The following is a 25445-nucleotide window of genomic DNA, read 5'->3' on the forward strand; positions in this document are numbered from 1 at the left end:
AACATCATTCCCACCTAAACATCATTCTCACCTAAATATCATTCCCGCCTAAACATCATTCCCATCTTCAAGAATGACAGGATCTGGTCCACATTTGATTTTAACCATTGTTGGGAGAGGCAGCTCAAAAAGTATCAAGTTATTTGTAATATAACTTAAATGAGAGTATTCTTCCGTGGTTAATGAAATATTCAGGGGCGCGATGCAGGCCCTCTATGCCTCTTGTGCGTAGTTTATGTATGTTTTACTGTATACTGACACCATGTACAGTCACCATGACGGGAAACAGCCCCGGGCGTGATGCATATATCAACATGGTATGTGAAACATCGAGACAGTTTGAAAACTTCATTTGCACTTTTTAATATTGCATATTGTGTATACAGCTTCGATGTTTATTATAACAGTAAACAGATTAATTATGTTGAGATGAACTTAAGATGTATATCAGTCCCCCATGTCGGAAAAGCCACCAAACCGGACTAGGTTTCTTTGAGTATCCTCGATAGTCCAGCGCGAGGAATCTCCTCCCAGTGGTACGCTGGCTTACACTGGATTTCTGGCACTAACTACAATCTAATATAATTATATAATCCGGGATGAATGCGATGGAAAAAGTTCGTAAATTACAAATGTAGTTCCATTGTGTATCCGAGCAGCAGGTTTTCCAACTATCGGCCCCGAGAGAAGTGCCCTACGATCGACAGAAAGTCGTCAACGGGCTAAGTTTTTAGTTTAAATGCTCTTAATAGGCCAATGTGCTATTACATCAGCTCGTTTGAACTTCTTAAAGGAATTGTTGGTATTGATTTTAAAAATCTAAATGACAATACTGAGCCTTATCTCAGTATGCCACCAACCATAAAATAATCCAGATCATAACGCCCAGAAGGTATGTCATGTTAATTGACAAAGAAAAGATGTTGTGCAGTAGTGTATAATAATGACGCTTACGACACCACCGAAAGCCTCTTTCTTCTGTATGCTGGTAGGGTGCACAAAGAGATTGGCCACCGACAAAGATGTTAGTGAATGCAAGGAACGACAACTCTGTGTAGAGACTGACCGTCGACAGAGGTGTTAGTGAATGTAAGGAACGACAACTCTGTGTAGAGACTGACCGTCGACAGAGGTGTTGGTGAATGTAAGGAACGACTACACTGTGTAGACACTGGCCGTCGACAGAGGTGTTAGAGAACGTATGGAACGACAACTTTGTGTAGACACTGGCCGTCGACAGAGGTATAAGTGAACTTAAGGAACGACTACTCTGTATAGAGAATGGCCGTCGACAGAGGTGTTGGGCATTGTAAGAAACGACTACTCTGTATAGAGACTGGCCGTCGACTGAGGTGTTAGAGAACGTAATGAACGACAACTCTGTGTAGAGAATGGCCGTCGACAGAGGTGTTAGTGAATGTAAGGAACGACAACTCTGTGTAGAGAATGGCCGTCGACAGAGGTATAAGTGAACGTAAGGAACGACTACTCTGTGTATACACTGGCCGTCGACAGAGGTGTTAGTGGATGGAAGGAATGACAACTCTGTGTATACACTGGCCGTCGACAGAGGTAAAGTGAACTTAAGGAACGACTACTCTGTGTAGACACTGGCCGTCGGCAGAGGTATAAGTGAACTTAAGGAACGACTACTCTGTGTAGAGAATGGCCGTCGACAGAGGTGTTGGTGAATGTAAGAAACGACTACTCTGTATAGAGACTGGCCGTCGACTGAGGTGTTAGAGAACGTAAGGAACGACAACTCTGTGTAGAGAATGGCCGTCGACAGAGGTGTTAGTGAATGTAAGGAACGACAACTCTGTGTAGAGAATGGCCGTCGACAGAGATATAAGTGAACGTAAGGAACGACTACTCTGTGTAGACACTGGCCGTCGACAGAGGTGTTAGTGGATGGAAGGAACGACAACTCTGTGTATACACTGGCCGTCGACAGAGGTGTTAGTGGATGGAAGGAACGACAACTCTGTGTATACACTGGCCGTCGACAGAGGTATAAGTTAACGTAAGGAACGACTACTCGGTGTAGAGACTGACCGTCGACAGAGGTGTTAGTGAATGTAAGGAACGACAACTCTGTGTAGAGACTGACCGTCGACAGAGGTGTTGGTGAATGTAAGGAATGACTACACTGTGTAGACACTGGCCGTCGACAGAGGTGTTAGAGAACGTATGGAACGACAACTTTGTGTAGACACTGGCCGTCGACAGAGGTAAAGTGAACTTAAGGAACGACTACTCTGTGTAGACACTGGCCGTCGACAGAGGTATAAGTGAACTTAAGGAACGACTACTCTGTGTAGAGAATGGCCATCGACAGAGGTGTTGGTGAATGTAAGAAACGACTACTCTGTATAGAGACTGGCCGTCGACTGAGGTGTTAGAGAACGTAAGGAACGACAACTCTGTGTAGAGAATGGCCGTCGACAGATGTGTTAGTGAATGTAAGGAACGACAACTCTGTGTAGAGAATGGCCACCGACAGAGGTATAAGTGAACGTAATGAACGACTACTCTGTGTAGAGACTGGCCGTCGACAGAGGTGTTAGTGGATGGAAGGAACGACAACTCTGTGTATACACTGGCCGTCGACAGAGGTGTTAGTGGATGGAAGGAACGACAACTCTGTGTATACACTGGCCGTCGACAGAGGTATAAGTGAACGTAAGGAACGACTACTCTGTGTAGAGACTGACCGTCGACAGAGGTGTTAGTGAATGTAAGGAACGACAACTCTGTGTAGAGACTGACCGTCGACAGAGGTGTTAGTTAATGTAAGGAACGACTACTCTGTGTAGAGACTGGCCGTCTGCAAAGGTGTTAGTGAATGGAAGGATCGACTACTCTGTGTAGACACTGGCCGTCAATAGTGGTGTTGGTGAATGTAAGGAACGACTACTCTGTGTAGACTGGCCGTCTGCAGAGGTGTTAGTGAATGGAAGGAACGACTACTCTGTGTAAAGACTGGCCGTCGATAGAGGTGTTAGTGGATGGAAGGAACGAGAACTTTGTGTATACACTGGCCGTCGACAGAGGTGTTAGTGGATGGAAGGAACGACATCTCTGTGTATACACTGGCCGTCGACAGAGGTATAAGTGAACGTAAGGAACGACTACTCTGTGTAGAGACTGACCGTCGACAGAGGTGTTAGTGAATGTAAGGAACGACAACTCTGTGTAGAGACTGACCGTCGACAGAGGTAAAGTGAACTTAAGGAACGACTACTCTGTGTAGACACTGGCCGTCGACAGAGGTATAAGTGAACTTAAGGAACGACTACTCTGTGTAGAGACTGACCGTCGACTGAGGTGTTAGTGAATGTAAGGAACGACAACTCTGTGTAGAGACTGACCGTCGACAGAGGTGTTGGTGAATGTAAGGAACGACTACACTGTGTAGACACTGGCCGTCGACAGAGGTGTTAGAGAACGTATGGAACGACAACTTTGTGTAGACACTGGCCGTCGACAGAGGTAAAGTGAACTTAAGGAACGACTACTCTGTGTAGAGAATGGCCGTTGACAGAGGTGTTGGTGAATGTAAGAAACGACTACTCTGTATAGAGACTGGCCGTCGACTGAGGTGTTAGAGAACGTAAGGAACGACAACTCTGTGTAGAGAATGGCCGTCGACAGAGGTGTTAGTGAATTTAAGGAACGACAACTCTGTGTAGAGAATGGCCGTCGACAGAGGTATAGGTGAACGTAAGGAACGACTACTCTGTGTAGAGACTGGCCGTCGACAGAGGTGTTAGTGGATGGAAGGAACGACAACTCTGTGTATACACTGGCCGTCGACAGAGGTGTTAGTGAATGTAAGGAACGACAACTCTGTGTAGAGACTGGCCGTCGACAGAGGTGTTAGTGAATGGAAGGAACGACTACTCTGTGTAGAGACTGGCCGTCGACAGAGATGTTAGTGAATGTAAGGAGCGACAACTCTGTGTAGAGAATGGCCACCGACAGAGGTATAAGTGAACGTAATGAACGACTACTCTGTGTAGAGACTGGCCGTCGACAGAGGTGTTAGTGGATGGAAGGAACGACTACTCTGTGTAGAGACTGGCCGTCGACAGAGGTGTTGGTGAATGTAAGGAACGACAACTCTGTGTAGAGACTGGCCGTCGACAGAGGTGTTAGTGAATGGAAGGAACGACTACTCTGTGTAGAGACTGGCCGTCGACAGTGGTGTTGGTGAATGTAAGGAACGACTACTCTGTGTAGACTGGCCGTCTGCAGAGGTGTTAGTGAATGTAAGGAACGACAACTCTGTGTAGAGTTCTTGGTACAGAGACCGGCCGCCGATAAAGGTATTAGTGAAATATAAGGAATGCCAACTCTGTGTATACACTGGCCGTCGACAGAGGTGTTAGTGGATGGAAGGAACGACAACTCTGTGTATACACTGGCCGTCGACAGAGGTATAAGTGAACGTAAGGAACGACTACTCTGTGTAGAGACTGACCGTCGACAGAGGTGTTAGTGAATGTAAGGAACGACAACTCTGTGTAGAGACTGACCGTCGACAGAGGTGTTAGTTAATGTAAGGAACGACTACTCTGTGTAGAGACTGGCCGTCTGCAAAGGTGTTAGTGAATGGAAGGATCGACTACTCTGTGTAGACACTGGCCGTCAATAGTGGTGTTGGTGAATGTAAGGAACGACTACTCTGTGTAGACTGGCCGTCTGCAGAGGTGTTAGTGAATGGAAGGAACGACTACTCTGTGTAAAGACTGGCCGTCGATAGAGGTGTTAGTGGATGGAAGGAACGACAACTTTGTGTATACACTGGCCGTCGACAGAGGTGTTAGTGGATGGAAGGAACGACATCTCTGTGTATACACTGGCCGTCGACAGAGGTATAAGTGAACGTAAGGAACGACTACTCTGTGTAGAGACTGACCGTCGACAGAGGTGTTAGTGAATGTAAGGAACGACAACTCTGTGTAGAGACTGACCGTCGACAGAGGTAAAGTGAACTTAAGGAACGACTACTCTGTGTAGACACTGGCCGTCGACAGAGGTATAAGTGAACTTAAGGAACGACTACTCTGTGTAGAGACTGACCGTCGACTGAGGTGTTAGTGAATGTAAGGAACGACAACTCTGTGTAGAGACTGACCGTCGACAGAGGTGTTGGTGAATGTAAGGAACGACTACACTGTGTAGACACTGGCCGTCGACAGAGGTGTTAGAGAACGTATGGAACGACAACTTTGTGTAGACACTGGCCGTCGACAGAGGTAAAGTGAACTTAAGGAACGACTACTCTGTGTAGAGAATGGCCGTTGACAGAGGTGTTGGTGAATGTAAGAAACGACTACTCTGTATAGAGACTGGCCGTCGACTGAGGTGTTAGAGAACGTAAGGAACGACAACTCTGTGTAGAGAATGGCCGTCGACAGAGGTGTTAGTGAATTTAAGGAACGACAACTCTGTGTAGAGAATGGCCGTCGACAGAGGTATAGGTGAACGTAAGGAACGACTACTCTGTGTAGAGACTGGCCGTCGACAGAGGTGTTAATGGATGGAAGGAACGACAACTCTGTGTATACACTGGCCGTCGACAGAGGTGTTAGTGAATGTAAGGAACGACAACTCTGTGTAGAGACTGGCCGTCGACAGAGGTGTTAGTGAATGGAAGGAACGACTACTCTGTGTAGAGACTGGCCGTCGACAGAGGTGTTAGTGAATGTAAGGAGCGACAACTCTGTGTAGAGAATGGCCACCGACAGAGGTATAAGTGAACGTAATGAACGACTACTCTGTGTAGAGACTGGCCGTCGACAGAGGTGTTAGTGGATGGAAGGAACGACTACTCTGTGTAGAGACTGGCCGTCGACAGAGGTGTTGGTGAATGTAAGGAACGACAACTCTGTGTAGAGACTGGCCGTCGACAGAGGTGTTAGTGAATGGAAGGAACGACTACTCTGTGTAGAGACTGGCCGTCGACAGTGGTGTTGGTGAATGTAAGGAACGACTACTCTGTGTAGACTGGCCGTCTGCAGAGGTGTTAGTGAATGTAAGGAACGACAACTCTGTGTAGAGTTCTTGGTACAGAGACCGGCCGCCGATAAAGGTATTAGTGAAATATAAGGAATGCCAACTCTGTATAGAGACTGGCCGTCGACAGAGGTGTTATTGAATGGAAGGAACGAGGGTAAGGTCTCTAGGTTTATTTTTCATTCCTCCTTCCTATTAATTACATGTAGAAGTAGAAATTTGTTATCTTTCGACTCCTGAAATGAACTCATTTTCTTTCAATACTTTGAAAATCAAATGCTATATATTTAGATCAGAGGTGTATATATTTCAGCTCCGAAACATGTATATACACTATCTACTTTAAACATGCAGCAGAACACAGTCGACAGATTTCCGCGTGCTACTCAATTTAAAGGTTTCATAAGAAAATACATGAGAAAATATTATATTGAAAAATGGCATCAAAACAGAGAAAAATATTAGATGGGCAATTGGTAAGCTACCTTAGCTAAAATGTAATTTTGGGTTTGAACCCTATACTAGTTCTATAGCAAATGTTCATGCAAGAAAAAAATATTGCTAAGCTTCTCATATCTGGGCATAGACTCGTGATAGAAAAGGGTCGCTATAGAAACATTCCCCGGAGTGAACGTTTATGTACACACTGTGAAACTCGCTGTATCGAGGATGAAACTTCACTTTCTAGTATCATGTACTAAATACAATGCTGATAGGAAGGAGCTATTTAATTTATGATGTATGTAAGCTCTCAATTTTTCAAATTCAGATCCAGAACAAAAATACATCTGGTTGATGAATAATGAAGATGGGGGTATTTCAAAGTTGTTATCTTATTTCATTATGTCGAATTTAAAACAATACGAACTATCACTGTATCCATTGTGTAATGATTTTGTAATAAATGTAGCTAATCTAGCTGAAACAATTTTGTTTATGTTTGTAATTTATATTAGTATAAATACATGTCCATTCATCTGTCTTTTGGCCACTCTACCTCTTTGTGATTGTATTTCCTATATTTCCCCATGTGGGCTGGAATTCGTTAATAAAGAATTGTATTGTATTTGTATTGTACACACTTTTACTTCTCAGGCATATGTATATATATATATATGTATACATGTTCACTTTTCAACATTATTTCTTGTTCGATTACATTCTGACAACGTATCGTTACGTAGACTATGATATTACATGGTACAGACACATGTTACGATACACGAAGTATATGGCGAGATGACGCTAAGGGTATAAATTGTCACAGCACATCTTTATACAAGTTTCCCCCCATGTGTTGTATCAAAAGGATTATGAGTGGAAGGAGATGTTTTGGGGAAATCTTTAGAAAGGTGACACTTTCACACACTAAATTCTAAATACTGCGACAGGCGGTCCCATAACATGTCTCATCCTCCATTTCCCGTGTCTGTATCACTTAATAACATTTTATCCTGCAGGATAACATCCACAATTAGCACTGTTTATGGTGCGCACGTCTTGATTACCCTTTAAGGGCCCCTCGTTGTCAGATTGAAGCGCGGCTATAGGCCTAACGAGCATGCGTGTGTGTATTTGTGTGTGTGTGCTACATTGCGTCCATTTCACCTTGACATCAGACTACAGAAAATCTTACAACACGCCGCGTTTTTTTATCAACTAAAACCATCCAGGATGCAGAATATTATTGTGACAACCGTGATTATCAGCAGTTTGGCCGCCGTAGGTAGGTATTTTGTATTTTATGCATTTACAATATTGTGGGCGTTTTCCCCCATTGTTAAATAAGGAGATACGAGATATGCATTTAAAATGGTAATCAATTAATGAACTAGGTATACGTAATTATTGCTGATTTGTGATTGATATATAGCGTTTCCATGACTTTCTAATTGGCAAACAAAATATGTGAGTAGGTAAATACATGGATTAGGATTTTGATCAGATATATGGCAGTGAACAGACTTCATCTGTTACACACGTTTTTGGTAAACAGTAACGAGTCGTGTTCGTGTACAGCATCATTTTAGTATACTCTGAAGACTGATCACGTGACTGGGTTATCACAATGTATATGACCTCTAAAAATCTTACCACGGATATTTACCAGAAAACAGTTTAAAATAACAAAAAATATAATATGTATTTGATTACACTATTTGTGTGCTCTGACCGAAATTCCTAGTGAAGAATCTCGGTAAGGATCACCTGGAAACTTGAAAGGAATTTAATTTTCTTAGTTCAAACCACCTCTGGATATTTTAAGTGAACACTCTCGTCTTTTCCCAGATTAGTACTTTAAGGTCACTTGTATCTGTCTTGTGTAGAATGACTAATCGTCAGTTTCCCCCCCAGAGGCAACAAAGAGCATTTCTTTAAGATAATCGCGTATGACCTCGACTATGTTGGTCCAGTTGGAGCGTTCCATTGTGAACATCTCTGCTCTAACGAATCAATAATGATTTATTTATACCAGTCTCATTCTGATTCCCATCACTACACGGTATACAACCGATGGACCCTTCCATTTGTGAATGCACTAGCCGTGCTTTTAACATAGGCTGTTCAATATGGAGAAAAGGGGGTGTCGCTTTGTGAAGTGATCACGCAGAGGATGGAGCGATCCATTGATTCATTTGAATCGGATAATTGTTATATAATGTTTTCATCCGATGAATGATTTTCCTCCGCGCAAAGTATTAACTATTTCTCTATTTCTTTAATGTTTAGACCTTGTCCCATCTGACCTTTACTCCTGTTACTTTACACGAGCCCTTCCTTTTTCTTATTGTCCGACGACCGTTTTGGTGGCCGTTATACCACCTGTTGCATTTACAGCCAACTGGCGTTCTTTAACGGATCAATCCACGTCAGGAAGAAAGTGTCACATAAATTCAGAAAAAAGAAACATATAAAACAAAAGAAAAATGGGGAGGTATGTTGAAATGAGGGACTGTTGGGCAATAAACAGACGGGACATCAGTCACCTCCGTGGCTAATTAGTCAGAATGTGGTTAATTAATTCATAAAAAAATGGCGAGTAAGACAATGTTTTATTAGAGCTGAGGATGCTTAATATTTACTGTGTCGGTTGTAATGTCACAAAATACCCACAAGGGGACAATGTGTCTGGGATCTAGGGGACAATGTGTCTGGGATCTAGGGGACAATGTGTCGGGGATCTAGGGGACGATATGTCGGGGATCTAGGGGACAATGTGTCGGGGATCTAGGGACAATGTGTCGGAGATTTAGGAACAATGTGTCGGGGATCTAGTGGACAATGTGTCGGGGATCTAGGGGACAATGTGTCGGGGATCAAGGGGACAATGTGTCGGGGATCTAGGGGACAATGTGTCTGGGATCTAGGGATAATGTGTCGGGGATCTAGTGGACAATGTGTCGGAGATCTAGGGACAATGTGTCGGGGATCTAGGGACAATGTGTCGGGGATCTAGGGACAATGTGTCGGGGATCTAGGGGGACAATGTGTCGGGGATCTAGGGGGACAATGTGTCGGGGATCTAGGGGACAATGTGTCGGGGATCTAGGGGGACAATGTGTCGGGGATCTAGGGGGACAATGTGTCGGGTATCTAGGGGACGATATGTCGGGGATCTAGGGGGACAATGTGTCGGGTATCTAGTGGACAATGTGTCGGGGATCTAGGGGGACAATGTGTCGGGTATCTAGGGGACGATATGTCGGGGATCTAGGGGGACAATGTGTCGGGTATCTAGGGGACAATATGTCGGGGATCTAGGGGACAATGTGTCGGGTATCTAGGGGACAATGGGTCGGAGATCTAGGGACAATGTTCACGTCAGTTGTAAAATGATTTGGGGACATGTGGAGTAGATGTTTAAAATAAGGATATAATAAGTAATTTGAAGAACACTAGAAAAAATATGAGTCATACGTCATCGTGATGCTCCAGAGTTACAGTCACTTCAGAGAGAAAGTAAACGAAATTCCTGGGCATCGAGGAGCTCTCCTCTCATACAAAATAGATGCCTAGTTTCAGTTTTTATACGACATGATTATTGGCCAAAATTTACAAACTTCCGGAAACGTGCCACCTTGAAAGCAACAATTCAAGGTCAGAGTTGAATGCATTTGTTCAAATATCTTGAGCTACATTAAAAGTCGTAGATAAATGTAGATCAAGAGTATTGCTATACATTATGTCATTTAAATTTGACCTTATCCGCGTTGTAGCTCGGACACAAAAGATTGTGGAGGACGTGCAGGTCCTTTGGACCTCTTGTTTTGTCTCTTGTACAGCAACTTTGTCTGAGCTTATTATCGCGATTTGTATGCATTTTGAAAACAAGCTATATGGGGAATAAATTGTGAGTGGTAATTGCGTAGATCAATCAATTGGCTAAGGACCATCGATCAGTGCTGTCTAGCGAATCTATGCACGTTTTTTGTGGTTTTAAATTTAGCACTAATAATGAAATAAACTGAATTGAATTCAATTGAAAATTTATACCTATTAAAGATCCTGATGGAATAATGAACCCTTATCTTGCGTCGGAATTCTAAACTCTGCTGATTTGAACCTGAACTATAATAAAATAGAAATTTTCAGCATTTCCATGTTTCTGTTTCCTCCTCCTACGAACAGTTATTTACCTGTTCAGGTGTATATACGTGTATGTAATTAACTAGTAAACAGCATTGTATGTAGATTTCTGTTGAAGGAAAGCCTGAGGCGGCACCTGATCAAGTTAATTGCCATCTCAACATTTAGTTCGTGACATACGAAAAGGAATTTATGCACATCGCGTAAACAGGCAGTAGCGTTCTCCGTAGTAAATACCTTTCTGGACACTCCCAAATAAATCAACGCATCAAATACTCGGTCGACTTATGGAATAATGTGACAGTGAATGTATAATATATGAGTAATAAAGTTTCAAAACATTCACACAGAATCTGTGACTCTAGTAATTAGTCGGTACTTAAGTCGGTTGGTGTCAGTTTGAGATTCCTCGTAGACATCGATGCTTTATTAATATCGTCCTGGCTAGGTTGGCCCAGCCTCGTTTTGAACCATTGATGCTCGGGAGTTTTGCTGCCCTCCTTAAAAAGGGAATTTTATTTGTTCGGCCCTAAATCGACGTTTTATTGATCGCCGTTTGATCCACTTCCTAAATGGACGTTTTATAGTAGCATGCCGGAATGACAAGACACCAAGTTTCTTCAAACCAACGACCTTGACATACTTTCAATTTTCAGTTGATGTTTAAGATTCAATTTTCAAAATAGCATTTTGTAGAGTGTTGCTTTAGTGCTGCTGTCGTAAAACTGAGTTTCACAAATTATATTTATGACCAAAATCATAATATAAAGAATCCAAAGCATTGACAAGATGTAAGAGTGTTGGGATGTTATTATATACAAATGCAGATGTTCTAATAGAGTTGACGAGTCAGTGTATTTCTTGTGTCGTTATCACAGAGAACAATTAAGGCATTGATTAACATGCATCGGTATACATGATTAATTTACACCACATAATTAACACACAACTATCTGCACTCATATTAGACTCTAGTTTTCAGAATGTTCCTACATCGTCAACTGGATTGTTAAGGTCGCTATATGTTAGGTAGCAGTAAGCTTAATGTTTAAAAAGTATACCATTTGAAATAAAAAATAATAAAAAGTAGAATTATCTTTGTGTTATAATATTATATTTAGGAGGAATTTATAAAAGGCATTTTTACCTAGGAATTGTGACGAATGGTTTGTTTTGTATTGTTTTTTTTTACGCTCCGCCATTCAGGTTTGGGTATTAAATGCCCTTTGTCACAATTGTACAATTGCCTCGTGGTTGGGACAGGGACACCTATTATAATTGTCCGTCCCGTGGTTGGGAGTAGCTGTCAATGTTACAGCTGCCCGTTACAACTGTCTGTCCCGTGGGTGGAGTAGCTGTCTATGTTACAACTGTCCGTCCCGTAGGTGGAGTAGCTGTCTATGTTACAACTGTCCGTCCCGTGGGTGGAGTAGCTGTCTTATGTTACAACTGTCCGTCCCGTAGGTGGAGTAGCTGTCTATGTTACAACTGTCCGTCCCGTAGGTGGAGTAGCTGTCTATGTTACAACTGTCCGTACCGGGGGCGGATTAGCTGTCTATGTTACAACTGTCCGTACCGGGGGCGGAGTAGCTGTCTATATTACAACTGTCTGTCCCGTGGGTGGAGTAGCTGTCTATGTTACAACTGTCCGTCCCGTGGGTGGAGTAGCTGTCTATGTTACAACTGTCCGCCCCCTGGGTGGAGTAGGTGTCTATGTTACAACTGTCCGTCCCGTGGGTGGAGTAGCTGTCTATATTACAACTGTCTGTCCCGTGGGTGGAGTAGCTGTCTATGCTACAACTGTCTGTCCCGTGGGTGGAGTAGCTGTCTATGCTACAACTGTCCGTGCCGTGGGTGGAGTAGCTGTCTATGTTACAACTGTCCGCCTCGTGGGTGGAGTAGCTGTCTATGCTACAACTGTCTGTCCCGTGGGTGGAGTAGCTGTCTATGTTACAACTGTCTGTCCCGTAGGTGGAGTAGCTGTCTATGTTACAACTGTCTGTCCCGTGTGTGGAGTAGCTGACAATGTTACAACTGTCCGTCCCGTGGGTGGAGTAGCTGTCTATATTACAGCTGTCTCTCCCGTGGGTGGAGTAGCTGTCTATGTTACAACTGTCTGTCCCGTAGGTGGAGTAGCTGTCTATGCTACAACTGTCTCTCCCGTGGGTGGAGTAGCTGTCTATGCTACAACTGTCCGTGCCGTGGGTGGACTAGCTGTCTATGTTACAACTGTCCGCCTCGTGGGTGGAGTAGCTGTCTATGCTACAACTGTCTGTCCCGTAGGTGGAGTAGCTGTCTATGTTACAACTGTCTGTCCCGTGGGTGGAGTAGTTGTCAATGTTACAACTGTCCGTCCCGTGGGTGGAGTAGCTGTCTATATTACAACTGTCTGTCCCGTAGGTGGAGTAGCTGTCTATGCTACAACTGTCTGTCCCGTGGGTGGAGTAGCTGTCTATGCTACAACTGTCCGTGCCGTGGGTGGAGTAGCTGTCTATGTTACAACTGTCCGTCCCGTGGGTGGAGTAGCTGTCTATGTTACAACTGTCCGTCCCGTGGGTGGAGTAGCTGTCTATGTTACAACTGTCCGCCTCGTGTGTGGAGTAGGTGTCTATGTTACAACTGTCCGTCCCGTAGGTGGAGTAGCTGTCTATGTTACAACTGTCCGTCCCGTAGGTGGAGTAGCTGTCTATGTTACAACTGTCCGTCCCGTAGGTGGAGTAGCTGTCTATGTTACAACTGTCCGTCCCGTGTGTGGAGTAGGTGTCTATGTTACAACTGTCCGTCCCGTGGGTGGAGTAGCTGTCTATATTACAACTGTCTGTCCCGTGGGTGGAGTAGCTGTCTATGCTACAACTGTCTCTCCCGTGGGTGGAGTAGCTGTCTATGCTACAACTGTCCGTGCCGTGGGTGGACTAGCTGTCTATGTTACAACTGTCCGCCTCGTGGGTGGAGTAGCTGTCTATGCTACAACTGTCTGTCCCGTAGGTGGAGTAGCTGTCTATGTTACAACTGTCTGTCCCGTGGGTGGAGTAGTTGTCAATGTTACAACTGTCCGTCCCGTGGGTGGAGTAGCTGTCTATATTACAACTGTCTGTCCCGTAGGTGGAGTAGCTGTCTATGCTACAACTGTCTGTCCCGTGGGTGGAGTAGCTGTCTATGCTACAACTGTCCGTGCCGTGGGTGGAGTAGCTGTCTATGTTACAACTGTCCGCCCCGTGGGTGGAGTAGCTGTCTATGCTACAACTGTCCGTCCCGTGGGCGGAGTAGCTGTCTATGTTACAACTGTCCGCCCCGTAGGTGGAGTAGCTGTCTATGTTACAACTGTCTGTCCCGTGGGTGGAGTAGCTGTCTATGACACAACTGTCCGATCCGTGGGTGGAGTAGCTGTCTATGTTGCAACTGTCCACCCCGTGTCCGGAGTGGCTGTCTATATTACAACTGTCCGTCCCGTGGGTGGAGTAGCTGTCTATGTTACAACTGTCCGTCCCGTAGGTGGAGTAGCTGACTATGTTACAACTCTCCATCCCGTGATGGATAAATGCCTCTTTTAGAACTGTCCCGTGGTTATAGTAATAGTAATACTTGTGCTCATGATAGAAACATTTGCCTTGTTTCATTTGTCTAGTGTTTTGTACACTGATACCTGATACAGTTGCCTCGTTGTTAAGATATATGTCCCTATTGTTACAATTGTCCCGTTGTTATAGTGAAAATTTCGCCTAGTTATAGAAGTTTTGAGCTGTGAGATTGTCTCCTTGTTATAGAAGTATGGCGCTGTGAATAGTCCCATACGTGTAGTATTTTAGTGCAGTGTTTGTCGCCTAGTTGTAGATGTTTGGCGGTGTGTAATTTTCAATTGTCCCCTTGTTCTAGAGGTTTGACGGTGTGTAATTGTTCCCTAGTTGTAGAAGTTTGACGGTGTGTAATTGTCGCCTAGTTGTTGAGGTTTGGCGTTTTGTAATTGTCGCCTAGTTGTAGAGGTTTGGCTGTGTGTAATTGTCCTCTAGTTGTTGAGGTTTGGCGGTGTGTAATTGTCGCCTAGTTGTAGAGGTTTGTCGGTGTGTAATTGTCCCCTAGTTGTAGAGGTTTGGTCGGTGTGTAATTGTCCCCTGGTTATAGAGGTTTGGTCGGTGTGTAATTGTCCCCTTGTTGTAGAGGTTTGGTCGGTGTGTAATTGTCCCCTGGTTATAGAGGTTTGGTCGGTGTGTAATTGTCCCCTTGTTGTAGAGGTTTGTTGGTGTGTAATTGTCCCCTAGTTGTTGAGGTTTGGCGGTGTGTAATTGTCGCCTAGTTGTAGAGGTTTGGCGGTGTGTAATTGTCCCCTAGTTGTAGAGGTTTGGCGGTGTGTAATTGTCGCCTAGTTATAGAGGTTTGGCGGTGTGTAATTGTCGCCTAGTTGTAGAGGTTTGGCGGTGTGTAATTGTCGCCTAGTTGTAGAAGTTTGGCGGTGTGTAATTGTCCCCTAGTTGTAGAGGTTTGGCGGTGTGTAATTGTCCCCTAGTTGTAGAAGTTTGGCGGTGTGTAATTGTCCCCTACTTATAAAGGTTTGGCGGTGTGTAATTGTCCCCTGGTTGTAGAAGTTTGGCGGGGTTTGGCGGTGTGCAATTGTCGCCTAGTTGTATCCCCTATACAATAAACATTGTATATGGCCTTTTTCCCGAGGAACATAAAGCAGTTTCCCACCTTGCCTAAAGCCAGATATTAACCTATGTATTTACTACTGTCAGAAATGTATCCGTTAATGTATGTGTATGTGTGACAGGGAACACCAACATTACCGTAGACTCCACGACGTGTTGATATGTCTGGTATATAAACATACCTGGACGAAATGACAGTGACTCCGGGGCACCTCGATAGGGAGATGAGCAGCAAACTGCCCGGTGTATAGGGAGATGAGCTATTAAACTGTGATTATGTTCTAGATACAGTACGATATTTACTGGTGTGATGTGTGCCACAGGCAGAGCCTTCTATTGAACTTTGTTAAACATTTAAGTCAATGAATTTAACAGCATTCATGATTTACAATAACAACATAGTAGTAAGCTACACAACAGAAAGGGGATGTAACGATACAAGCTAGCTAGGTTGAGAGGGTGTTCTATACGTTGGGGAGATTATACTACGTCGTTATTATTCCCCCAAAATAGTCCGTGCCACTACGTGGAGACGAGGCAACAATACCTTTAGTACAAGCCCGATTTTAGAATCCAGTCACAAATCTTAGCACACTTGTATCGACATTTCTGATGTTGGTGACTGATACTGAACATTGAAATATTTCAATATGGCTTAATATGAAGAAGTTATTGCCCAACAATCAACATTTTACAAATACTTATCTGTATATTATCGAGTGTATACGTATAATGAACTGTAATCAAATGGGCAAAGAAGAAAAAATCATTTAACAAAATACTTTGTATCGGTTTGTGTTGGTGTACAGATTTGGCTCATCACGACATTACACATGCCAAATGCTTGTTTATCGAAAGCATCTTAGAACAGACCTTACCAATGAATGACAGATTAACGTAGGCTCCACACCGGTTGCCCTTAAAATCGGGAAATGAATAATACATTGTAGTTACATGAACTTTGAATTCACGATAAGGAATCTCTCGCCAAACATCGCACATACTAACGAAACGAACGAATGGCTTAAAACCAGTCAACAGTCAACCGGATGTTTTGTGACGAAAGATTATGTAAATTTATTTTCTCTTGGTAAGGACGACTCTTTATGTGCATAAACCTCACTTGTTAGTGAAAGATTGAAGATAAATATTTACACTGTATTGTAAAGGTAGCCATTCCGCCTGTAGGGGAGCTATACGTGAAAAAATTCGCCCACGCGCATTGTTTTGTGAAGTGGTGTTTACTGGACATGTACAAAAGTTTAAAATGCACATCGATCGCGAAAATAACCCCCAAACGTTCGTTACTTATCAAACAATGCCGAGACGGTCCGAACGAAACGATTGCCTAATAAACTGACAGCCAATTGAACAATTGAACAGCTGACACAATCTCTGCCCAATGTGGCTTTAAATACCCCATGAGCTCTTTTTGACAAACTATTGAGGTTGTAGTTTCAAAAGGCACGTGATTTTATAGAATGAAGTCTAGTGATGACAAATTATCACAGCTAGTTCAGTGAATAGCGTCAGGATATATGGAACTACAAAATAATACCTCCTTTCTACTACAAACCTTTCAAATTATACTACAGCATTACGCAGATGGAAAGTAATACATAAACGATTTCACGTCATTAAATGTAAAACTCGATTGAAGTATCTCAAACAAAAATGGAAATACAGGTGTAGGTAAATAGTTGGTGAGAAACAGTGCGGTGGAGACAGCCATTCTCTGGGGCTAAATGCCAATTCAGATTTAGTTTACTTTTTTGCAATAAATTTTACAACCATCAATCAAAACACGTTTGTCTTCCGTTGCCACGTGACTTGCTGGAGGCAGCCATTGGAACAAAAAGTGAGTTTTATTTCTCCCTACTACTGACAACATATCGTTCAGATTTATAACATTTATGTGCGCTACTAACAACATATACTGTGTCGTCCAGAGTTCTAGCTTTGTCTGGTGTTGAGACTGTTTGCTGTCTTGCTTTGACATATAACCTTTTCTAATGAAGGTTTGTACTTTAGGTTCTAAGGCAGGCTTATAATCGTGATACTCCTTGTCTGGTTACAACAACTTTTTCAGTCACGTTTTTTTTATTCGGTATTGTAGTTCAGGATTTTAAATGCCGTGTCTGGCTCATCCCCCATCTAATTGAGCAGAATTGTTTTTCTTAAGTCTGGTTCATCCTACATGTAATTCAATATAAAATGTTTTTCCCGACGTCTGGTTCATCCCACATCTTATTGAAATAAAACTTGTTCCCAAGTCAGGTTCATCCCACATCTGATTCAATATTAAATATTTTCCTAAGTCTGGTTTCATATCCCACATCTGATTCAACATCAAACGTTTTTCTAAGCATAGTTCATCCCACACAATATTAAATATTTTCCTAAGTCTGGTTCATCCCACATCTGATTCAACATCAAACGTTTTCTTTAGTCTGGTCCATCCCATATATGATTCAACATCAAACGCTTTCCTAAGTCTGGTTCATCCCACATCTGATTCAACATCAACCATTTTCCTAAGTCTGGTTTCATATCCCACATCTGATTCATCATCAAACGTTTTCCTAAATCTGGTTCATCCCATATCTGATTCAACATTAAATATTTTCCTAAGTCTTGGTTCATATCCCATATCTGATTCAACATCAAACGTTTTCCTAAGCATAGTTCATCCCACATCTGATTCAACATTAAATATTTTTCTAAGTCTGGGTTCATATCCCTTATATGATTCAAACATTAAATATTTTCCTAAGTCTTAGTTCATATCCCACATCTGATTCAACATCGAATGTTATTTAAGTACTTAATCTTAATCATCTGTGACGTCAGGTTAGATTTTTTTTTAATCTGCAACATCAGGTTAGATTTTTTTGTCTACTTTATCAAAATCAGCAAATTGTGCATGTAATCAACTGAAACGCATGGCTGTTCCCATAATCATAACGATAAGTAACAACTCTAAAGCAATCGTTTGATTAAAGCAATGCTCGCATGTGTGCTTTCTTGTATTCAGTATGGACGCTGGTGTATGGTAATGGTGATGGTGGTCCTATGGTAATGTGTATTGCTGTGTATAGTGGTGGTATGGCGTTGTTTTTTGTGAATGTCGCTTGCAGATGTTTGGTGTTATACTAATAAATACTATCGCGACATGTATCCAGCTGTATATTCCACATCACATGTCTGTCCATAACAATATATACTTCCCATGCAGGACTGTATTCATATCCAAAACAGACGAACGAATAATATCATATGTATTTAGTGGACGTCTGTCAGGACATCCGTGTCATTCTTAACAGTATGTCCAGCAATACTAAGTATATCTGTCCCGGACGTCTGTCGGAACATCCCAACCAATCAACAATATGTTCGTTAACCAGACAACCTTGGGCCTCTGTCTGAATATCGTGAAATACTTGATACTGACGAGTAGTTCCTGTATGTAACAGTGTCTGAACCATCGTAAAAAAAAAAGTCGGCGAAAGTAACAAATTATATCCGAGCTTTCTGTCCGATCGACTGTTTAATTGATAACATGCATGTCCACACTTACATGTGTAATCAGTATTAACCAACCTAACAAACTAACTCGCTCTGAGGACAGACGTTCTCGTTTGCTTCAGTCGGTCAGATATGATTATTTTAGCAGGGATACCTCTAATTTTCAGCTTGCATGTCGCTTGCTTTTATTTCTTTGTTTTCTCTTGTAATGTTGGAAGCTATTATTGGCAGGTTAAAACTATCATTGCGTTTTAATTTGGTACGTCAATCAAACCTACACGTATATATAATTTCATCTATTATTTTCACTAAATCGTTCTTTTTTGTGTAATTATGTTATTTTAAGTAATTCTACACATAATTATGTTCTTGCCATTATTAAGTTTCAATTTCATTTCAATTTGTATCACGCTGAACTATTGCGTACCATCATTAGATATGATTGCGATATAAACACTAAGTTGTATGCTATAGTAACCGTTAGTTTTATCTGATATAGCTGAACGTTAAATGTGGTTTTAATTGTAAGCGTGGTTGTTAATTTCCAGGTGACACACTGTCCTGCTACAACTGCCGGTCCGACCGGACCCCGGTCTGCGGAAGAACGCTTAATGTGGCCGAGAGAGAGAAAAGCAATTATATCTCGGAGTGTGACGACTCATTATTCCCAGTGGGATGTAAGAAGATAATCACCAACGAGTACAATCAAGGTAAAGTAATAACCACTTTCTTTCAAGTTTGAGTTTTTAGTTTAAGGCTGTAATCTTGACCTTGTTTGTTATAGAGTTGGTTGTGTGAGACTGTAACCTTGACCTTGTTTGTGGTTGAGTTGGTTGTCCGAGACTGTAACCTTGACCTTGTTTGTGGTTGAGTTGGTTGTCCGAGACTGTAACCTTGACCTTGTTTGTGGTTGAGTTGGTTGTCCGAGACTGTAATCTTGACCTTGTTTGTGGTTGAGTTAGTTGTCCGAAACTGTGACCTTGACCTAGTTTGGTGTTGAGTTGGTTGTCCGAGACTGTAACCTTGACCTTGTTTGTGGTTGAGTCGGTTGTCCCTAGACTGTAACCTTGACCTTGTTTGTGGTTGAGTTAGTTGTCCGAAACTGTGACCTTGACCTAGTTTGGTGTTGAGTTGGTTGTCCGAGACTGTAACCTTGACCTTGTTTGTGGTTGAGTCGGTTGTCCCTAGACTGTAACATTGACCTTGTTTGTGGTTGAGTTAGTTGTCCGAAACTGTGCCCTTGACCTTGTTTGTGGTTGAGTTAGTTGTCCGAAACTGTGACTTTTACCTTGTTTGGTGTTAAGTCGGTTGTCCGAGGTTGTGACCTTGACCTTGTTTGGTGTTGAGTTGGTTGCCCGAGACTATAACCTAGACCTTGTTTGTTGTAGAGTTGGTTGTCCGAGACTGTGACCTTGACCTTGTTTGGTGTTAAGTCGGTTGTCCGAGACTGTGACCTTGACCTTGTTTGGTGTTGAGTTGGTTGCCCGAGACTATAACCTAGACCTTGTTGTAAAGTTGGTTGTCCGAGACTGTAACATTAAACTTGTTTCTTGTAGGGTTGGTTGTCCGAGGCTGTAACCTTGACATTGTTGTAGAATTGGTTGTCCGAGACTGTGACTTTGACCTTGTTTGGTGTTGAGTTGGTTGCCCGAGACTATAACCTAGACCTTGTTTGTTGTAGAGTCGGTTGTCCGAGACTGTAACATTAAACTTGTTTCTTGCAGGGTTGCTTGTGCGAGGCTGTAACCTTAACATTGTTTGGTGTTGAGTCGGGTGTCCGAGACTGTAACCTTGACATTGTTGTAAAGTTGGTTGTCCGAGACTGTAACATTAAACTTGTTTCTGGTAGGGTTGGTTGTCCGAGGCTGTAACCTTGACATTGTTGTAGAATTGGTTGTCCGAGACTGTGACTTTGACCTTGTTTGGTGATGAGTCGGTTGTCCGAGACTGTAACTTTGACATTGTTGTAAAGTTGGTTGTCCGAGGCTGTGACCTTGACCTTGTTTCTTGTAGGGTTGGTTGTCCGAGGCTGTGACCTTAACATTGTTGTAGAATTGGTTGTCCGAGACTGTGACTTTGACCTTGTTTGGTGATGAGTCGGTTGTCCGAGACTGTAACTTTGACATTGTTGTAAAGTTGGTTGTCCGAGACTGTGACCTTGGCCTTGTTTGTTGTAGAGTCGGATGTCCGAGACTGTGACCTTGACCTTAATTGGTGTTGAGTTGGTTGTCCGAGACTGTAACCTTGACCTTGTTTGGTGTTGAGTTGGTTGTCTGAGGCTGTACCCTTGACCTTGTTTGGTGTTCAGTCGGTCGTCCGAGACTGTAACCTTGACATTGTTGTAGAGTTGGTTGTCCGAGACTGTAACCTTGACCTTGTTTGTTGTAGAGTTAGTTGTCCGAGACTGTGACCTTGACCTTGTTTGTTGTAAAGTTGGTTGTCCGAGACTGTAACCTTGACATTGTTGTAGAGTTGGTTGTCCGAGGCTGTGACCTTGACATTGTTTGTTGTAGAGTTGGTTGTCCGATGCTGTAACCTTGACCTTGTTTGTTGTAGAGTTGGTTGTCCGAGGCTGTACCCTTGACCTTGTTGTAGAGTTGGTTGTCCGAGACAGTGACCTTGACCTTGTTTGTTGTAGAGTTGGTTGTCCGAGGCTGTACGCTTGACCTTGTTTGTTGTAGAGTTGGTTGTCCGAGGCTGTAACCTTAACCTTGTTTGTTGTAGAGTTGGTTGTCCGAGGCTGTACCCTTGACCTTGTTTGTTGTAGAGTTGGTTGTCCGATGCTGTAACCTTGGCCTTGTTTGTTGTATAGTTGGTTGTCTGAGGCTGTGACCTTGACCTTGTTTGTTGTAGAGTTGGTTGTCCGAGGCTGTACACTTGACCTTGTTTGTTGTAGAGCTGGTTGTCCGAGGCTGTAACCTTGACATTGTTGAAGAGTTTGTTGTCCGAGACTGTAACCTTGACCTTGTTTGTTGTAGAGTTTGTTGTCCGAGACTGTAACCTTGACCTTGTTTGTTGTAGAGTTTGTTGTCCGAGACTGTAACCTTGACCTTGTTTGTTGTAGAGTTGGTTGTCCGAGGCTGTAACTACAATCTGTCCGCCAATAGTAACTTGCCGCTTGGCTGTAAGGACTACATGCATACCAGTGTGTGTCGCTGTGTAGGAGACGGATGTAATGGTCAGGGAGGACTGGTCAGCAACCCGATGATCATGCTGATAACAGCGACGATGACCCTCCTGTTCACATGTTCCTCCAACGGCCATTGACCACACGCTAATACGGACACTACAGTGTTACCCACGTGATTCATGAAAACCCTAGCTATATATAGAGGGAGGGGGAAGGGAGGGGTTTAAAATGTTTGTATACTGTGAAAAGTGTTAAAATGCTCAGTTTACTCTCGAGACTACCTTAAGAAGCCCAATAACTGTCACGTGACGTGGAGATACATTGTTATATGATTGAGGATCACCTATTGGTGATGATGAAAAATGCTCACGTTTTGTTTAGTAAGCTAAACGAGATCGACTTTTTAAAAAGATCGTTGTTCAGGGACATGTGTCCACCAGTTTAATTTTGATGAACATGATACTGAAATTATGGATAGGAGAGTTTAAAATACATTATAAAAACTGCAAACTGTTTACTGTCTGGAAAGAATTCGTTTTGATACTTTAACGCGAACTTACTTACCCGAGTTATTTTATAAACGAGCATTTATTTTAAGACTGGGGTATCACAAACGTACAGTGTGTAGCTCAGCTAGAGTCGAAATAAACACTTAATTATATTGAATAACTGTTCTCTGGGGACGGAATCCTTAATTGTTCTTCACGTGTACGTTTGGTACACACATGTTTGAGCTATCTAATATTAATATAGCTGGATCCCTAGGGGACCAGACACATTGATTTACTGTCGTAGGCAATACGCCCAATTCCTACCAAATGATACATATGGACCAAGGTCTCCGGACCCTCCGATTTACCTCACAACACATTGTGTGATACCAGTTATCTATGTAACTACTTGTTGTATGCAGTTGTTTTTAAGTTAAATTAATTTAAAATGTTGTCTAATTGGTTAATGTATAGTCAGGCACCAGAATATAAGGTTTTCATGGTATTGTGAAGGGAATTTATATCCAAAAACTTTTCCCATACCAGAAAGATGGCATGGTTGGGTCTGTTTCAGATGGGTCGAAAACTGGGGAGCGACGTCGATATCAAGCCAAGGTCTAACTGAGAAGGGTCTAACAGAGAAGGGTCTAACAGAGAAGGGTCTAACTGAGAAGGGTCCAACTGAGAAGGGTCCAACTGAGAAGGGTCTAACAGAGAAGGGTCTAACTGAGAATGGTCTAACTGAGAAGGGTCCAACTGAGAAGGGTCTAACTGAGAAGGGTCTAACAGAGAAGGGTCTAACTGAGAAGGGTCTAACAGAGAAGGGTCTAACCGAGAAGGGTCTAACTGAGAAGGGTCTAACCAAGAAGGGTCCAACTGAGAAGGGTCTAACTGAGAAGGGTCTAACAGAGAAGGGTCTAACTGAGAAGGGTCTAACAGAGAAGGGTCTAACTGAGAAGGGTCTAACAGAGAAGGGTCTAACTGAGAAGGGTCCAACTGAGAAGGGTCTAACTGAGAAGCGACATGCAGTAAATGTGTTCTGTTGCGTATCAGTGAGAGCAGAGTCGTTAAAGTCAGATCGGGGCATCGGTGCTCGGCCTTAGAAGTCAGAGCAGGGTTTTAAAGTCCTATCAAGATCAGGCCGTGGTCTTGAAAGTCAAGGAGTGATCATTGAAGTCAGGGCGTGGTTTTGGAAGTCAGAGCAGGTCGAATCAGGGTCTGGGAGTCAGGGCCTGGTCATTGAAGCCAGAGCAGGGGGTCTCGGAGTCAGGGCCTAGTCTCGGAGTCAGGGCGTGGTCATTGAAGCCAGAGCATGGGGTATCGGAGTCAGGGCGTGGTCTCGGAGTCAGGGCGTGGTCATTGAAGCCAGAGCAGGGGGTCTCGGAGTTAGGGCGTGGTCTCGGAGTCAGGGTGTGGTCTCGGAGTCAGGGCGTGGTCTTTGAAGTCAGAGCAGGTTCTTAAGGGAAAGGTGTTCTGTTACCTATAGATACTGGATGTATATTTATGATAAGTCAGAGTGAGATCAGGAGGAGGGAAGGAAGTGCATCCTAATACTCCGAATGGAGTCAGAATAAATCCCGGGAGACGAAAACATTAATTTAAATAATGTCCATAAGGTCTAGGGAGTTACGTCCGCTATCATAATCTCTACAATACTACACTCTTATAGCGGACGACAAACGGAATAGGACGGGAGGGTACATTATATAACAGAGAATAGGACGGGAGGGTACACTATGTAACTCAGAATAGGACGGGAGGGTACATTATATAACAGAGAATAGGACGGGAGGGTACACTATGTAACTCAGAATAGGACGGGGGGGTACATTATATAACACAGAATAGGACGGGAGGGTACATTATGTAACTCAGAATAGGACGGGAGGGTACATTATATAACACAGAATAGGACGGGAGGGTACATTATATAACACAGAATAGGACGGGAGGGTACACTATATAACAGAGAATAGGACGGGAGGGTACATTATATAACTCAGAATAGGACGGGAGGGTACACTATATAACACAGAATAGGACGGGAGGGTACATTATATAACACAGAATAGGACGGGAGGGTACACTATGTAACTCAGAATAGGACGGGAGGGTACATTATATAACTCTGAATAGGACGGGAGGGTACATTATATAACTCAGAATAGGACGGAAGGGTACATTATATAACTCGGAATAGGACGGGAGGGTACATAATATAACTCAGAATAGGACGGGAGGGTACATTATATAACACAGAATAGGACGGGAGGGTACATTATATAACAGAGAATAGGACGGGAGGGTACATTATATAACTCAGAATAGGACGGGAGGGTACATTATATAACTCAGAATAGGACGGGAGGGTACATAATGTAACTCAGAATAGGACGGGAGGGTACATTATATAACAGAGAATAGGACGGGAGGGTACATAATGTAACTCAGAATAGGACGGGAGGGTACATTATATAACAGAGAATAGGACGGGAGGGTACATTATATAACACAGAATAGGACGGGAGGGTACATTATATAACAGAGAATAGGACGGGAGGGTACATTATATAACACAGAATAGGACGGGAGGGTACATTATATAACAGAGAATAGGACGGGAGGGTACATTATATAACAGAGAATAGGACGAGGGGTACATTATATAACACAGAATAGGACGGGAGGGTACATTATATAACAGAGAATAGGACGGGAGGGTACATTATATAACACAGAATAGGACGGGAGGGTACATTATATAACTCAGGATAGGACGGGAGGGTACACTATGTAACTCAGAATAGGACGGGAGGGTACATTATTAGCTCACCTGCCCGAAGGGCAAGTGAGCTTATGCCATGGTGCGGCGTCCGTCGTCCGTCCGTCCGTCCGTCCGTCCGGCCGTCCGTCCGGCCGTCCGGCGTCAACTTTTTCATTTAAACAACTTCTTCTCAATAACCAAGAGGCCCAGTGACTTGATACTGGGCCTGTAGCATGCTGGGGTGAAGGGCTACAAAGTTTGTTCAAATAAATGACCTTGACCTTCAT

General features: G+C 43.1%; 1 protein-coding gene across 2 annotated transcripts in view; it reads left to right on the forward strand.

Annotated features, from left to right (window-relative positions):
* Nucleotides 1-7548: 7548 nt before the first annotated feature.
* The window catches only part of LOC117337095, a 33720-nt gene continuing 15823 nt past the window's right edge, over nucleotides 7549-25445 (forward strand). The window contains exons 1-3 of one of the 2 annotated variants that reach the window (XM_033897881.1): nucleotides 7549-7747; nucleotides 19322-19483; nucleotides 21838-22569. In XM_033897881.1, coding sequence (XP_033753772.1) covers nucleotides 7696-7747; nucleotides 19322-19483; nucleotides 21838-22040 — 417 coding nt within the window. In that variant the 5' untranslated portion in view covers nucleotides 7549-7695 and the 3' untranslated portion in view covers nucleotides 22041-22569. Of the gene's footprint in view, nucleotides 7748-19321; nucleotides 19484-21837; nucleotides 22570-25445 lie in introns of those variants that run through there. The other variant, XM_033897882.1, reaches the window with a different exon arrangement.

This window comes from Pecten maximus, chromosome 11 (assembly GCF_902652985.1).
Source record: "Pecten maximus chromosome 11, xPecMax1.1, whole genome shotgun sequence".
NCBI lineage: Eukaryota > Metazoa > Mollusca > Bivalvia > Pectinida > Pectinidae > Pecten > Pecten maximus.